The following is an 18,315-nucleotide window of genomic DNA, read 5'->3' on the forward strand; positions in this document are numbered from 1 at the left end:
ACCCATCGTGAAATTTGGTGTAGAATAAATTTTCCATTGACCGCATTTTCGAAAAATGAAGAATTGTGGTAGATTTGGACCCAGACTCAATTTCACTTGTTTATGGGTAAATTTATTCAAAAATTAATTTTTGTGCCCATGTTTAAATTAAAACTGTAGTTTTCTCTGGTTTATATTATATGCACCGATTTCTTTTCTTCGGCGACTTCTAGTGAAATTCGATAAGGAACATATTTTCCATTGGTACCAAGCTGCTAAAATGAATATTTAGTGGACATTCCGCATCGTTATTGGAGATGGTAAAAAATAATCAAAAACAAATCACAATACAAAATATGTATGCACCCACATTTTTATGCGTATTTTAGGGATCATATTTTATATCTTCCGATTTCTTCTGTTTGGAAACCCATAGTAAAATTTGGTGTAGAATATTTTTTCCATTAACGCCTTTCACGAAAAATGAAGAATTGTGGTAGATTTGGCCCCTGACTCAATTTCACTTTTTTAATGTGGACATTTATTTAAACATGATTTTTTTGCTCATTTTCAACTATAGTTTTCTCTGATATATATTGTGGGTACCGATGTCTTACCTCCGGCGACTCATAGTGAAATTTGATAAGGAATATATTTTCCATTGAGACCAAGTTGTTAAAATGAAGTATAAATGGAGATTTTGCACTTTTATTGAAGAATGTCTTCAAAAATTATAGACATCAATAATATGGATGCAAAAGATGTATACCCACATTTATTGGGAAATTTTTGGCATCATATCTTACATCTACCAATTTTTTCTGTTCGAAGACCCATAGTGAAATTCGATGCAGAATATTTTTCCCATTAACACCACCCTTGAAAAATCAAGAATTGTGGCACATTTGGGCCCTGACTCAATGTCATCTTTAATTATGAAGGTTGATATTAATATGTATTTAAATATTTATATTTAATTTCAAAATTCTTTTAATTAATCTCCATCACATTTACCCTGAACTGTATTACAAATCTTAATAAATAATTGAAACTAAGTCAATTACAATTTCACATTGACTACAACTAAAATCTAAAAGTCATCGACGTCGACACAGCATTGTTGGCCGACCATAATCATGGTCATCGAGTGGATTTTTTTTCATTCTATGAAAAACTGCCGCTGCCGATGATGATCTAAATTTAGAGAGCAAGATTATAGAACAAAACAAAAAAACAGAAATAAAATTTGTTTCTATTTATTTATATATATACATACACACACACATATATATACATACAAAGAGCATCGGTTCCATTCATCTTTTAATAAATTAAAATTTTTTATATTTATTTATTTATTATTATCAGCAGCGAGAGCCACAGCGGCTCAATGTGTGTCTATAATGTATGGCAGTGGTGTTGATGATGGCCATTGGATGATGCTGCTGTCCATCGTCCACTCATCATCATCATCATCCCCATCTCCATCATCTTCCTCTCAACATCATTTATTTAATACATTTTCTTTTTTGGTTTCTATTTTTGAGTTTTTCAGTTCCACATACGTTTTGAAGGAAGATATGTATATTAAAATAGATATAAGGAAATATATACATATATATATATATATATATATATATATATATATGTACATATATATTTCGAGAAAATATGGGCTAATTTAATTTTATATTTTTGAGTATGGGAATGGGGTATATCTATTTAAAAAAACTTTATTTATGTCTTTTATGTGTCCGAACATAAATGTATTGGATTATACAAATATTTTTATCGCATGAAAGTCAATCCCTAGGGATTCAAATCAGAATTAACATAATTACGAGGTTTGTAATTATTTGCAAAAAAAAAAAAAATCTCTGGAAAAAATGAACAAAAAGACAATACTGACATTTGATAATTGTCCACGATTTTTCCATGCTAAATATTACATGTACCGGTTTATTTTAGTTGGTGACCCATAATGCAATTTTGTGCAAAATATCTTCTCCATTGAGACCAAGGCTCTAAAATTAAGTATTCTGGGTCATTTGGACCTAATACGAAATCTCAATGAAATTGAAAAAATAATATAACATATTTTTAATCCTCATTGCAAACGATTTTTCCATGAAAAATATTATAAATAGCGATTTTTCGATTTTGGTGACCCATGGTAAAATTTTGTGTAGAATATTTTCTCCTTTGGCACCCAATTCCTAGGATAAAGTCTTTTGGGTGATTTGAAGCTAATTCGAAAAATCAAGCGATTAGTAGAAAAAAAAAATCCATATATAATTAGTCAAATAATAAATGATATTTGTGTGATACATATTATATATACTGATTTCTTTTATTCAGTGACCTATAGTGAAATTTTGTGTAGAATATTTAATCCTTTAACATCGGACCCCTAAAATAAAGTATTTGGTCCCAATTTGAAAACTCAAGTACTTTGCAAAAATATCTAATATTTTCCCCCCGATTTGTATAGCCCAATTGTCTATGGTATTTGTATGATATATATCACAGCTAGCGATTTCTTTTATTAAGTGACCCATAGTGAAATTTTGTGTAGAATATTCTCTCCATTAACATCGAACCTCGAAAATCAAGTATAGTGCGTCATTTGTACCTATTTTGAAAACTCAAGTAATTTATAAAAAATCAAACTCATTTTTCGATTTATTTATATAGCCAAAAGTTAATGTTATTTGTCTGATATATATTATAGCTACCGATTTCTTGTATTGGGTAACCCATAGTGGAATTTTGTTTAGAATATTTTCTCCATTAACATCAAGGCTCAAAAATAAATTATTTTGGGTCATTTGGACCAAATTTGAAAACCGAAGTAATTTATAAAAAAAATCAACCACATTTCTCGATTTATTTATATAGCCAAAATGTTAAGGTTATTTGTCTGATATATTTTACAGCTACCGATTTCTTGTATTCACTGACCCATAGTGAAATTTTGTGTAGAATATTTTCTCCATTAACATCTAGCCTCCAAAATCAAGTATGGTGGGTTATTTTGACCTAAATTACAAAATTCAAGTAATTCATAAAAAATCAACCGCATTTCTCTATTTATTTATATAGGCAAATTTATAATGTAATTTGTATGGTATATATTACAACTACTGATTTCTTGTGCTGGGTGACCCATAGTGAAATTTTGCGTAGAATATTTTCTTCTTTAACACTATATTCCAAAAAAAAAAGTTTTATGGGTCATTTGAACCAAATTTGAAAACCGAAGTTATTTATAAAAAATCAACCACATTTCTCAATTTACAATATATAGCAAAAATGTTAATGTTGTTTGCATAATATATATTATATCTGCCGATTTCTTTTATTCAGTGACCCATAGTGAAATTTTGTTTAGAACATTTTCTCCATTAACATCGAGCCTCTAAAATAAATTATTGTGGGTCATTTGGACCAAATATGAAAACCCAAGTAATTTAGAAAAAATCAACCACATTTCTCGATATATTTATATAGCCAAAATGTTGAGGTTACTTGTATGATATATATATTACAGCTACCGACTTCTTGTATTCAGTGACCCATAGTGAAATTTTGTGTAGATTATTTTCTCCATTAACATCGAACCTCTAAAATCAAATATTGTGGGTCATTTGGACCAAATTTGAAATCTCAAGTAATTTCTAAGAAATCAACCTCATTTCCCGATTTATTTATAAAGCCCAATTGTCAATAGTATTTATATGGTATATATTATAGCTACTGATTTCTTGTACTCGGTGACCCATAGTGAAAAATTGTGTAGAACATTTTCTCCATTAGCATCGAACCTCTAAAATCAATTATAGTGGGTCATTTGGACCTAATTTGAAAACTCAAGTAATTTATAAAAAATCAGTCTCATTTTTTCGACTTATTGATTTAACCAAAATGTTATTTTTTTTGTCTGATATACATTATAGCTACCGATTTCCTGTATTCGGTGACCGATAGTGAAATTTTGTTTAGAATATTTTCTCCATTAACATCAAGCGTCAAAAATAAAGTATTGTGGGTCATTTGGACCTAATTTGAAAACTTAAGTACTTTACAAAAAAATCTAAAAATGTTTTTTCCACTCATATAGCCCCACTCCATTGTCGATGTAATTTGTCTGATATATTTTATAGCTACCGATTTCCAGTATTCGATGACCCATAGTGAAATTTTGTTTAGAACATTTTCTCCATTAACATCGAACCCGTAAAATCAAGTATTCTGGGTCAATTGGACTTATTTTCAAAACTCAAGTAATTAAAAAAAATCTACATTTCGCTAATTTCTAGATTTATTTATATACCCAAATTGTTAATGTTATTTGTATGATATATATAACAGCTACAGATTTTTTGTATTCGGTAACCCATAGTGAAATTTTGTTAAGAATATTTTCTCTTTTAACATCGTACTCCAAAAATATAGTATTAAGGGTTATTCGGACCTACCTTGAAAACTAGAGTAATTTATAAAAAATTAACCTCATTTCTCGATTTATTTATGTAGCCAAAATGTTGAGTTTACTTCTATGATACATATTACAGCTACAGATTTCTTGTATTCGGTAACCCATAGTGAAATTATATTTAGAATATTTCCTCCTTTAACATCGTACTCCAAAAATATAGTATTAAGGGTTATTCGGACCTACCTTGAAAACTAGAGTAATTTATAAAAAATCAACCTCATTTTTCGATTTATTTATATAGCTCAATGTCAATGTTATTTGTATGATATATAATATATCAACCGATTTCTTGTATTCAATGACCTATAGTGAAATTTTGTGCAGAATATTTTCTCCATTAACATCGAGCCTCTAAAATAAATTATTGTGGGTCATTTGGACCAAATTTGAAAACCTAAGTAATTTATAAAAACTAAACCTCATATCTCAATAAATTTATATAGCCAAAATTTCAATGTTATTTCTATGATTATTATTATATATACCGATTTCATGTATTCGGTAACCCATAGTGAAATTTTGTGTAGATTATTTTCTCCATTAACATCGAGCCTCTAAAATCAAGTATTGTGGGTCATTTTGACCTAATTTAAAAAATTCAAGTAATTCATAAAAAATCAACCTCATTTTTCGATTTATTTATATAGCCAAAAGTTAATGTTATTTGTCTGATATATATTATAGCTACCGATTTCCTGTATTCAGTGACTGATAGTGAAATTTTGTTTACAATATTTTCTCCATTCACATCAAGCGTCAAAAATAAAGTATTGTGGGTCATTTGGACCTAATTTAAAAACTCAAGTACTTTACAAAAAAATCTAAAAGTGTTTTTTCCACTCATATAGCCCCATTCCATTGTCGATGTTATTTATCTGATATATTTTATAGCTACAGATTTCCAGTAGTCGATGACCCATAGTGAAATTTTGTTTAGAACATTTTCTCCATTGACATCGAACCCGTAAAATCAAGTATTCTGGGTCAATTGGACTTATTTTCAAAACTCAAGTAATTAAAAAAATCTAAATTTCGCTCATTTCTAGATTTATTTATATACCCAAATTGTTAATGTTATTTGTATGATATATATAACAGCTACAGATTTCTTGTATTCGGTAACCCATAGTGAAATTTTGTTAAGAATATTTTCTCTTTTAACATCGTACTCCAAAAATATATTATTAAGGGTTATTCGGACCTACCTTGAAAACTAGAGCAATTTATAAAAAATCAACCGCATTTCTCGACTTATTTATATAGTCAAAATGCTAATGTTTTTAGTGTGATATATATTATATTTACCGTTTTCCTTTATTCAGCAACATATGCTGAAATTAAGTTTTGAATATTTTCTCCATTGACATCAAGGCCCAAAAATAAAGTGTAGTGGGTCATTTGGACCTTATTTGAAAACTCAAGAAATTTGTAAAAAAAAACGTCAACTTAATTTCTCGATTTATTTATATAGCCCAATTTTCAGTGTTATTTGTATGTTATATATTACAGCTACCGATTTCTTGTATTCAGTGACCTATATTGAAATTTTGCCTAGAATATTTTCTCTGTTGGCAGCCATTACCTAAGATGAAGTGCTACGGGTCTCTTGGACACTTTTTGAAAATCATTGAAAAAAAATCCCATAATTACATATTACAGGATTAGATTGAGTTTTTCTATCTATATAGACCTATAGAAGACCTATACCTGCATTTGACCATGGCTGATCTACTAACTACACGACGATTGATTCTCTTGATTGCCCTTGATTTTATTTCCGTTGCAAGATTTTTTCGATTTTTTCTTTCCCAAAATATAATTTCCTATTTATAAATCTGCAATTTTTATTGCTTTTAATTCCCGGGGATTTCCGCCCACCACTTCTCCCGATTCACTAGAGTAAATATAAACATTAGGTTTATCACACTGACACCAATACTCTAGCAATAGCACACCTGATTGGTTTTCAACAGCGTCGGCTACAGCATGTCGTGTGTAAACATAGCATGTCTTGGTTTTGGTTTCGGTTTTTTTTTTCGAAATTGTTTGGTGACCGATTTGTTGTTATTGACCGGTTGTTTGTTGCAACAAAAACAAACACAAAAAACCCCCAAAGCCAACATGTTTGTGGTTTGAATATTGGCCGGTATTTGACACAGGTGCTAAATTTAGAAGAATGGACCTGGCAGACACACACACAATGCAAGAGATGCAACGAAGGGGGACACGACAAGGAAAAACCCTAAAATATAAAAATCGTATTAAATTGTTTTATTTTTATAAAAAAAGAACACAACTGAATTGTTGCAGCTCTTGTTGTTGTTGTTTTTGTTGCTATTATTTCATGCATTCGCTAATTCGTTTGGATTGGCGTCCAACCATTTTCTTTGGTCTTTGCTTTTTTCTCTCTTTTTTATACCCTCCACCATAGTGTGGAGGATATATTAAGTTTGTCATACCGTTTGTAACACCTCGAAATATACATTTTAGACCCCACAAAGTATATATATTCTTGAGATCAGCATAACATTCTATGTCGATTGAGCAATGTCCGTCCGTCTATCCTTCTGTGAAAATCACACTAGCTTCCGAACGAAATGAAGTAGGTTGATAAAATTTTACTCAAATGTGTATTATGTCTGCAGAACTTTTGATATTGAAAATGGGCCATGTAGGTCCACGTCTTCGTATAGCCCCCATATAACGGTACCCCCCGATATTCGGTATTTTGATGATTTTAGCGACATTATTTACCGGAATTGTTTCAAATTTGGTATTTGAAGTTCGTAATGGATACTACAGCCTATGACAGAAAATTGTCTGTGTAGGTCCACGTCTTCGTATAGTCCCCATATATGGCTGCCCCCAATATTCGGTATTTTTATGATTTTAGCGACATTATTTACCGGAACTATTTCAAATTTGGTATTTGAAGTTCGAAATGGATACTACATCCTAAGACAGAAAATGAGCCATGTAGGTCCACGTCTTCGTATAGCCCCCATATAACGGTACCTCCCGATATTCGGTATTTTGATGATTTTAGCGACATTATTTACCGGAATTGTTTCAAATTTGGTATTTGAAGTTCGTAATGGATACCACATCCTAAGACAGAAAATGAGCCATGTAGGTCCACGTCTTCGTATAGCCCCCATATACCGTACCCCCCGATATTCGGTATTTTGATGATTTTAGCGACATTATTTACCGGAAATGTTTCAAATTTCGCATTTAAAGTTCTTAATGAATACTACAGCCTATGACAGAAAATGAGCCATGTAGGTCCATGTGTTGGTATAGCCCCCATATAACGGTACCCCCCGATATTCGGTATATTGATGATTTTAGCGACCTTATTTACCGGAATTTTTTCAAATTCCGCATTTGAAGTTCGTAATAGATACTACAGCATAAGACTGAAAATGGGTCATGTAGTTCCACGTCTTCGTATAGACCCCATATAACGGTACCTCCCGATATTCGGTATTTTGATGATTTTAGCTACATTATTTACCGGAATTGTTTCAAATTTGGTATTAGAAGTTCGTAATGGATACTACATCCTAGGACAGAAAATGAGCCATGGTGGTCCTCGTCTTCGTATAGCCTCCATATAACGGTACCTCCCGATATTCGGTATTTTGATGATTTTAGCTACATTATAAACCTATTTTTTTTGAAGTTTCGCATTTGAATATTGTCACGTCGTCGTATAGACCCTAAAATACGGCTACATTTGGTATTTTTAAGATTTTTAACAGGGTTTTTAACGGATTTTTTTTTTTCTCGAAAATTGCCAAATTTTTTACCAAATAGTGGAGGGTATACAAAGTTCGGCCCGGCCGAACTTAGAGCTTTTTTCCCCTGTTTTTTTTGTATCCCCAAGAAAATGTTTGTATTTTAATTAGGAAAAAAATCAGATTTTTGTTTATTTTTTTTCGTACGAGTAACAAAAAAAATCGGAAAAAAATTCAAAATAAAATTAAGACAACAAAAGCACACAGACAACAATATAACATTTTCCGATTTGCTCTCAATATAAGTTTTCTTTTTTTGCCTTTCGCTTTGAGTTTTCAAAGATATATATAAAACATCTATTTTTATAAGGAAAAACCATTCGGTGTCTATATGTATGTCGGGGTACAAAGATATTCACAGGGGTATGTAGGTATGTTTGACTGTTGAGCACATTAGCATTCTACATTATTAGCTAGCGTTGTTGTCGTATTGTTGCTATTGTTGCTATTAGTATTTTCTTTGGCTAATTCTGCAAAAGTAAAACAAAAATTGAAAAATGGGAACAGAATCAGTTGTATTTTGAGGAAATCGGATTATAATCGGTTAGGTCAAAACTCGTTTAAAAAAATTATTTTTATAAAAGAGATTCACCAAATTTTAGCCACGTAGACTCTCGACTGTTTAGAAAATGTAGGTCCTGCAAAATATTCTTATTCGACATTTTTTCTCACAAGATCTACAAATACTTGTCAAAAAAAACCATCGCTTAACTGCTGCAGAATTTTCGGACAAAGAATTTCTTTGAGAAATTCTTTAATAGGTTCTTATCTCAAAAATCCGTAAAAAAATTCTCAAATAGTCCTTGCTCTGTGGTAAGAAGGTCCTTTAAATGTCCTTCTCAAAAACACTTTATTCAAAAGGTGCTTTAAAGGAATGTATCTTATTTGGGGGTTAGGGAAATTCCTTTCAATCTTTTGTTTTTTCAAAAAATTAAAATATTTACTCAGAAGGTCCTTCAAATTTCCTTCTCAAAAACACTACGATTTTTAATCAAAAGGAGCTTTACAAAAATGCCCTTTAAATTTTTTTTTTCAAAAAAAAGAAAATCAGAAATTAATCAATTTTTTAGGAAATCCTTTAAAATTAAAAAAAAAAACATTATTGGCCAGGAGGTCATTTATTAATTTTTATACCCTCCATCATAGTATGGAGGGTATATTAAGTTTGACATTACGTTTGTAACACCTCGAAATGTACATTTTAGACCCCACAAAGTATATATATTCATGATCGGCATAAAATTCTATGTCGATTTAGCGATGTCCGTCCGAATCACTCTACCTTCCGAACGAAATGAAGTAGGTTGATAAAATTTTGACTAAAATGTATATTATGTATGAAGGACTTTTGGTATTGAAAATGGGCCATGTAGGTCCACGTTTTGGTATAGCCCCCATATAATGTTACCTCCCGATATTCGGTATTTTAGTGATTTAAGCGACATTATTCAGCGGAAATTGTTCAAATTTGGTATTTAGAATTCGTAATGCAACCTAAGGCAGAAAATTGTCCGTGTAGTTCAACGACTTCGTATAGCCCCCATATAACGGTACCTTCCGATATTCGGTATTTTGATGATTTTAGCAACATTATTCAGTGGAAATGGTTTAAATTTGGTATTTGAAGTTCGTAATGGATACTACAGCCTAAGAAAGAAAATTGTCTGTGCAGGTCCACGACTTCTTATAGCCCCCATATAACGGTACCTCCCGATATTCGGTATTTTGATGATTTTAGGGACATTATTCACCGGAAATGTTTCAAATTTGGTATTTGAAGTTCGTAATGAATACTGCAGCCTAAGGCAGAAAATTGTCTGTGCAGGTCCACATTTTGTTATAGACCCAATATAATAGTACCTCCCTTTATTGATGATTTTAGTTACATTATTCACCGATTATTTTTTTCAAGTTTCGCATTTGAATATTGTAACGGCTTAGGACAAAATTTGCTTATGTAGTTCTATGCCGTCCCAACAAAGGGTCAACGTTTCGAAAAACCAAAACGATTTAAAAATCCGAAAAAGCACCCGGTTCTCTTCAAATCACACACATCACAATATTTTTATTAACCCCAAGTCTGGTCTGGGGTAAAGACGGGATATCTACTCCACACACATTTTTTTCTAACGCAAGATATGCCGTGCAGATGACATATATCTGCCAACCCCTTCTGGCCTCACCTCACCCACAAAGCGTCACAATGTCCATTGCTTATATATATCATAACTTGCGAAACAAGTCGGCGATTCGATCTAAATATTTCTCTTAACCAGAATTCTGATGTTGTCGTTTAGACAATAATATGACGGCTACATATGACATTTTTAAGATTTTAACAGAATTTTTAAGGGATTTTATTTTTTTGAAAATTGCCAAATTAGTTCCAAATGTCCACCATTTTCAAAGTTCAGCCCGACCGAACTTACAGTTTTTTTTTTTTCTTGTTTTATTTTATTTTTTTTATTTTATTTTTTTTTTTTTTGGTCGGAAATTTTAAGTACCGGATTTTTTATTTTACATTTTTTCTCAAAAAAAATCCATAAGTTTTCCACAGGAGGGCCTTTAAATTTATATACCACCCTCGTCCTTATGGCTACAGAGGGTGGAATTTATCATTTCATACGATATCATATAATGGGTGCCTAATCGAAATAACGGTTTTAGACCCTAGGTCCAAACCCTTTTCAGGACATTAGGAGTCGATCTAAAGATTTCCGCCCGTCTGTCTGTCTGCCTGGCTGGTGCACACGATAACTCTCCAAGTATTACTTTTTAAACATGGATCGAGTTCGGAGATGGGCAATATCGGTCCACTCCTTCTGGTACCCCACCCCATAAAAGGTCTAAATTTTCAAAAAAAAAAAAAAAAAAAAAATATTTTACTACACGTAAAGAGATGCGATCATCCGATTTTGCCCCAACTTTGCAAATTCTAATGCATCAGTGCTAGGTCAGGTGCAAAAATTAACAATGTCGGCCCACTCCATCAGGTACCTCCCCCAGAAAGAACCAAAATTTTAAATAATTACAACTCATATAAAATGTGATGTAAGGATCCGATTGTCTTCAAATTTCACACATCAGAATATTTTTATTAACACAAGATCTGCCATGAAGAGGGAATATATCGGTCCACTTCTTATGGTACCTCCCCCACAAAGGGTCAAAATTTTGAATATCAATGAAGCTAATAAAACGTAAAATTAATATCCGATTCTATTTAGAATTGGCACATCTCAATATTACCACCAACACAAGATCTGTTGTAAAGATGATGGAGATCGGATAATTTCTTCTGGTACCTTCCCCAAAAGGGCTCAAAATTTTGAATAGTCAAAACGATTTAAAAATCCGCGAAAAGCACTCGGTTCTCTTCAAATTACACACATCAAAATATTTTTATTAACCCAAGGTCTTGTCTGGGGTCAAACGGGATATATCCACCACACACATTTTTGCTAACGCAAGATATGCTGTGAAGATGATACATATCTGCCAACCCCTTCTGGCCTCACCTCACCCACAAAGCGTCACAATATTCAATGCTTATATATATCATACCTTGAAAATATTTCCCTTAACCAGAAATCTGATGCGAATATATAATATGTCGGAATTTATGATATCGCATAAAAGTGAATATAAATGTTCGATTTTTTTTCAAATTTTGCAAATACCAATATAAAATAAAAAATCTGTATTAGATGAAGTATTAACAAATTCGGTCCGCTATATCGCTATACCTCATACATGTTTCCACATTTTCCAAAAAAAATTGCACATATCTCATATCTCCAAGTACAGGATGTGGTCGATACAGTCCAAATCTGTTATGTCGCAATATTTATATCAGTCTTAGGTCAGATACGAATTGGTCAATATTGGCCAAGTGCTTCGAAACCACCCCCATAAAGGGTCAACAGTTTGAATAATCATAACTCAAGACTGGAGGTGTACATCTGTCGGCAAAACCGACTGATACTATTTTACATTTTTTATTTTTTCTATTTTTTTTTAAATTCTTCTTCTTTCAAAACATTGTCAATAATCCCGAACATGTTACGGCCACGCCTTACATTTGTTTTCCTTTGACACATATAAATATATTTGGTTTTTTTTTTGTGTAATTTTTGGCCTCAAGCCCAAACGACAAATGTGGTTCCCACGAAATTAAGAATAAGAAAGACCCAAAATAACAATAACAATAAAATTAAAAATAACAACAATAAAGTAGAAAATTACAACAACAATAATAAGAAGAAAAAAGATTAAGTTGTCCCAAATAGCAACACCTGCAGAATTTGCAAAAAAAGAGCAACAAAAAAAAGACATCAAAAGACAATATTTATTTATAATAAAAACAAGTAAATTGACAAGCTACCTACCCCCCTCTCCCCTCAACCTCATCTAGCTACCCGGCTAACCTAGATGTTGGCTGGCTGCAGACGATCGTAGTAAGCAAAAAAAAATCAAAATTTTGTAACACATGTTTTTATTGTTGTTGTTTGAAAATAGATTTGGTTAAACATTTGGTCAAACACTTGCAAAGTTTAGTTTTTTTTTTTTTTTTTTTTTTTTTGAAAATAAAAATATTTCTAAAATTAAAACAGAATTAGAAATAGAAATCCCACAAGTTTGGGAAGCACCTAAAAAAATTATCTTGGGGAAATTCAAGGTCATTCTTATCTATTTAGTCCACTGTGCCTCCTCTTAAAGAAAATAAGTTCAGGCCTTCTTTAAAGAAAACTATTTCAGGCTGAACACAGATTTCCTTGAAGAACGACCCTTTTCGCCATAGATGAATTTATTTTTAAAAAATTATGTTGTTTTATAAAAACAACAATAATGGACGATTTTTGCAACAACAAAAAATTATAATTTTTTTTCCAATTTTAGTTATTTCACTTTTTTATACCTTACACCACATAGTGGCAAGGGTATTATGGCTTTGTGCATTTGTTTGTGGCATGGAGAAGAAAGCGATATAGACCCATAGTTACTTTGAGGATCTTCATAAAATCATTTTCTGAGTCGATTTATGCATTCCAGTCCATATATCCGTCCGTCCGTCTGCCCAGGTATTTTTAGAGAACAAAATGTAGGTCGAATTTATTATCGGATTGAGATAAAATTTTGGAAACAATATTTGTTTGGCCCAAGACTCAACCCTATTGAAATTGGTGAGAATCGGTACAAATTTAGATATAGCTGTCATATATACATATCTTCAACCGATTTCGGGTTATTTGTGCACCAAATGGCCAGTATCAGTCCAAATAACTCTAAATTTTGGTAATTCCGACGGATTTAATCCTAGAAGCAAGTACATTAAATTTGGTGAAAATCGGTTCCGATATAGCTAAAGCTCCCACATATACGTTTTATCCGATATGGGGTTTTAAGTCCCTCAAATGCGTAATATGCACTCCACAAGAATAATATTTGGTACCAGATATCAGATATAGTTCAGAATTACCACTGTCAAATTTTATCGAGGTCGGACCAAATTTGGATATAGCTGCCATATGCATATGCCTTCAACCGATTTCGGGTTATTTGTGCACCAAATGGCCAGTATCAGTCCAAATGACCTAAATTTTAATAATTCCGACGGATTTGATCCTAGAAACAAGTACATAAAATTTGGTGAAAATCGGTTCAGATATAGCTATAGCTCCCATGTATATATGTTTCATCCGATTTAAGGGTATTAAGTTCCTCATATGCGTAATATACACTCCACAAGAATAATATTTGCTACCAGATATCAGATATAGTTCAGAATTACCTCTGTCAAATTTTATCGAGGTCGGACCAAATTTGGATATAGCTGCCATATATATCTTCAACCGATTTCGGGGTAGTTGTTTCACCAAATGGCCAGTATCAGTCCAAATGACCTAAATTTCGGTAATTCTGACGGATTTAATCCTAGAGGCAAGTACATCAAATTTAGTGAAAATCGGTTCAGATATAGCTATAGCTCCCATGTATATGTTTCATCCGATTTGAGGTTATAAGTCCCTCATATGCGTAATATGCACTCCACAACAATGATCTTTGGTATCAGATAACTTATGGAGCTCAAAAATATCTCAGTCAAATTTTATGGAGATCGGATCAGATTTGGATATAGCTCCCATATATATTATTTCCGATATCAGGTTTATTATGCACCAAATCAGGTAAAATTAGTCCAAATGACCTGAATTTTGGCACATCCGACCAAATTGTGTCTAGAAGCAAGTACATCAAATTTGGTAAAAATCGGTTTAGATATAGCTATAGCTCCCATATATATGTTTCATCCGATTTGGGGGTATTAAATATATATATTAAATATATATATTAAATGTATATATCAGATATAGCCCAGAATTACCTCTGTCATATTTTATCGAGGTCGGACCAAATTTGGATATAGCTGCCATATGCATATGTCTTCAACCGATATTGCGCACCAAATGGCCGATATCAGTCCAAATGACCTAAATTTTGGTAATTCCGACGGATTTAAACTTAGAAACAAGTACATCAAATTTGGTGAAGATCGGTTCAGATATAGCTATAGCTTGGGGTTTGGGGTTTTAAGTCCCCCACATGAGTAATATGCACTCCAGAACAAAGATATTTAATGTCGGATATCAGATACAACTCGAAAATCGAGCATTTAAATGATAAATGTTGTGCCTCCTACCATCGCTCGTTACCGTGATACTAGCGTAGCGTAGCCTGACATCAAGGAAGTGAACGGAAGAAAACAGCAACATCAGCAGAAGCAGAAATGGTTCGAAAAGTAAAGAAGCGACTTGATCGAAACCCAAACCCAAACCAGAAAAATGGCTCGTGAGCTGAAAATATCGCATCGCAATATTCCATTCGGCAAATATTGAAAAATGAGCTCGGGGTAAAGCCATTGAAATTCCAAAAAATGCAAGAACTTACACCGCAACAAAAAGAAAATAGACTCAAAAGAGCTAAAGAGTTGCTTCGCTTGGCCGAAAATGGTGAACTGCCGAATTTGGTTTTCTCCGCTCCGATGAGAAAACATTCGTTGATCGTGTTTAATTGCCAAAGAAGTCTGAAAAGGCTGAAAATGTGCACCTTCTGTTGACCACCAGAACTCAAGCGCTGGCCATGGTGATGGTGTGGGCCGCCATAACAGCCGTTGGTCGCTCTCCGCTCGTATTAATCGACCGTGGCATCAGAATAAATGCCGAATATTATCGTGAAAATATTGTGGAGGGTTCACGCAAACATTTTGGCCGCAGACCTTGGACATTGCAACAGGACTCAGGACCATCGCGCTCAGCACACGCCACCCAAGAATGGTTACAAAATGAGGTTCCTCGCTTCATTTCCAGCGCACAATGGTCAGCAAAATCTCCGGATACCAATCTGTTGGACTGTTGCGTCTAGAGTATTTTGGAAAGCAAGGTTGGCACTAAAAAATACCAAAGTGTCGATCACCTCAAGCAAACGCTTCGCCGAGAATGGGCCAAAATACCGCAGAGCAACATTTGGGCAGCGTGTGACGGTTTCATTTTGGCCGTTTGAAGGCCATAATTCGTGCCAAAGGTGACCAATTCGAACAAATCTAAATTTATTCTAAAATTTGATGTTATTTCCGACATTTTCTGCTTTCATTCAAAGAAATTAAAAAAAATGTAAAAATTATGGTGTTTGACTTTGCTGCAGTTTACTGTAGATCCAGAAATTCCACAAGTCTTGGAAAACTTAAAAAAAATCCTTTGGTAAATTCACGGTCATTCGATGGTCTCCCATCAACCTAATCCATTTTGCCCTCTTCTCAAAGAAGATAATATTTGTCTCTCCTGAAGAAAATCAGCCCTGACTTAAAAAAAATTTCTGGAGGATATACCTCTCTTCAGCCAGACTGAATAGAAGAATATCTTTAAGAAAAATACCCATTCAATCATTTGTTGTTGATTCAAATTTTTTGTCTGATTTTTTTTTTTTCATTTTTACTCACCTCTAAAATTTGCTGATCTAAATCCGATGCCACCGTGGCTGGCTGAACTCGACTGAAATCCAAAGTACCCGGTGTTATGTGTAATCTTTCGTTTGTACCAGAATCGCGGGAAAGATCTGAAAAAAAAAAGAAAATATTAAAATATTGGTTATTTTTATTACGAGAGAGAAGGAGAGGGGAAGAGAGAGAGAGAGAGAGCACGGAAGAGAGAAAATACCAAGTACCGTAACAAAGAATTTCTGAAAAAAAGTGATGTGATTTTAATGAATTAAAATAGACAAGAAACGAGCAGATGAACTGACAAAGCCAATCAAATGAAAATTTATTTATGAGAATGACTTGAAAAATTGATGGGGGGATGAAAGATGGAGGCAGCAGGAGATGCCAAGACTATTTTTGCAAAATTTGTATTTTTCCGATTTTTTTTTCCCTCATAATATAAACACATCGCTGAAAATAGCATCAAATCGGCGAAAAGGAAATCATAAACAAACCCGAAAATGTTCAATTTTAAACATGAATCGCAATTTTTAAAAATAAGACTGCAAGTCGTTTTGAGGTTTTTGTTTTTTTGATTATTTGCAAAAATACGGTATACGTTGTAAACAATTTCCGAATGAAAATAATAATGAATGAAATTATTTTTTTTATTATTTTCAAGGCACAGTGATTTTGAAATTAAAAAAAAAAAACAAAAAAATAAATAAAATAAAAATGTTTGACAATTAAATATAAAAAACACAAATTGGAAGAATTGGAATATGGGGAAAAATGTAAAAAAAAGAAATTCGCACCGAAAAAAGGAAATAGTATATTTTGATAAATTACATATTCACATCAGATTTCTGGTTAAGAGATATATTTAGATATAGAATGTGGTAAAGAATCGCTGACGTGTTTCGCAAGTTATGGCAGATACAAGTATTGAAAATTGATTTCCGCTAAGATAAATTTAAATTTAATTAGCAAAGACACAAACCATGGTAATTTTTTCTCCGGCTCACAAAGGGTTAATAAATAGAGAGAGAGAGAAAGAGAGGAGAGGAGAGTAGTAAACCAGCGAAAAACCAGTAAAGAAAGTCCTAAAGCCGGGCGGGGCCGATTTTATGATACCCTACACCACTTTGCTAAATTAGCAAAGCTCCACTTAATAATTAAAAGTTTTTATGGGAGAATTCAATCCTACACGCTTTGATTATAATTATAATTTAAGGTTCAAAGAACTAAATATGCCGAAGCATTTGTATCTTTTAAATTCGGACTTGTATTGCCCATTTGGTGCGAAATTAATTTGAAATCGGATAAAAATATATATGGGAACTATATCCAAATCTGAACCGATCTCGATAAAATTTGTCAAAGATATTTCTGAGCTGTATTTGATATATTTCCCTGAATATCGTTGTTACGGAGTGCATATTACGGCTGTGGGTAACAAATACAATAAATCGGATGAACAATATATATGGGAGCTATAACTATATCTGAACCGATCTTCACCAAATTTTGCATACTACCTTCTAGACTAAATTCGGTCGTATGTGCCAAATTCCATCCCATTTGGACAAATATTAGACTTTTGGTGCACAATAAATGGTAAATCGGACGAAGTTATATATGGGAGCTATATCCAAATCTGAACCGATCTCGATAAAATTTAGCAAAGATATTTCTGAGCTGCATTTGATACACTTCCCCAAATATTGTTGTTACAGAGTGCATATTACGGCTGCGGAGGACAAAAATAACAAATCGGATGAACAATATACATGGGAGCTATAGCTATATCTGAACCGATTTCGATAAAATTTGACATACTTATTTTCAGGACTAATTTGGTTGTATGCGCAAAATTCCATACTAATCGGGCTGATATTACATGTTTGGTGCACAATAAAAGGCAAATCGGACGAAGATATATATGGGAGCTATATCTAAATTTTTACCGATTACCTCCAATTTTAATAGGGTTCGTCCTTGGGCCAAACAAATGTTGTTTGCAAAAGTTCATCTCAATCGGATAATAAAGTGATTCTATGCAG

At 32.8% G+C, this 18,315-nt stretch overlaps 1 protein-coding gene across 3 annotated transcripts in view; it reads right to left on the reverse strand.

Annotated features, from left to right (window-relative positions):
* LOC101889299 (histone deacetylase 4) overlaps positions 1-18,315 on the reverse strand; it is a 129,996-nt gene that overhangs the window by 42,522 nt on the left and 69,159 nt on the right. For all 3 annotated transcript variants that reach the window (XM_005181224.4, XM_011293263.3, XM_011293260.3), the window contains exon 3: positions 16,274-16,389. In XM_005181224.4, the coding sequence (XP_005181281.1) occupies positions 16,274-16,389 (116 nt within the window). The remainder of the gene's footprint in view (positions 1-16,273; positions 16,390-18,315) is intronic.

This window comes from Musca domestica, unplaced genomic scaffold (assembly GCF_030504385.1).
Source record: "Musca domestica strain aabys unplaced genomic scaffold, Musca_domestica.polishedcontigs.V.1.1 2, whole genome shotgun sequence".
Classification (NCBI taxonomy): Eukaryota; Metazoa; Arthropoda; class Insecta; order Diptera; family Muscidae; genus Musca; species Musca domestica.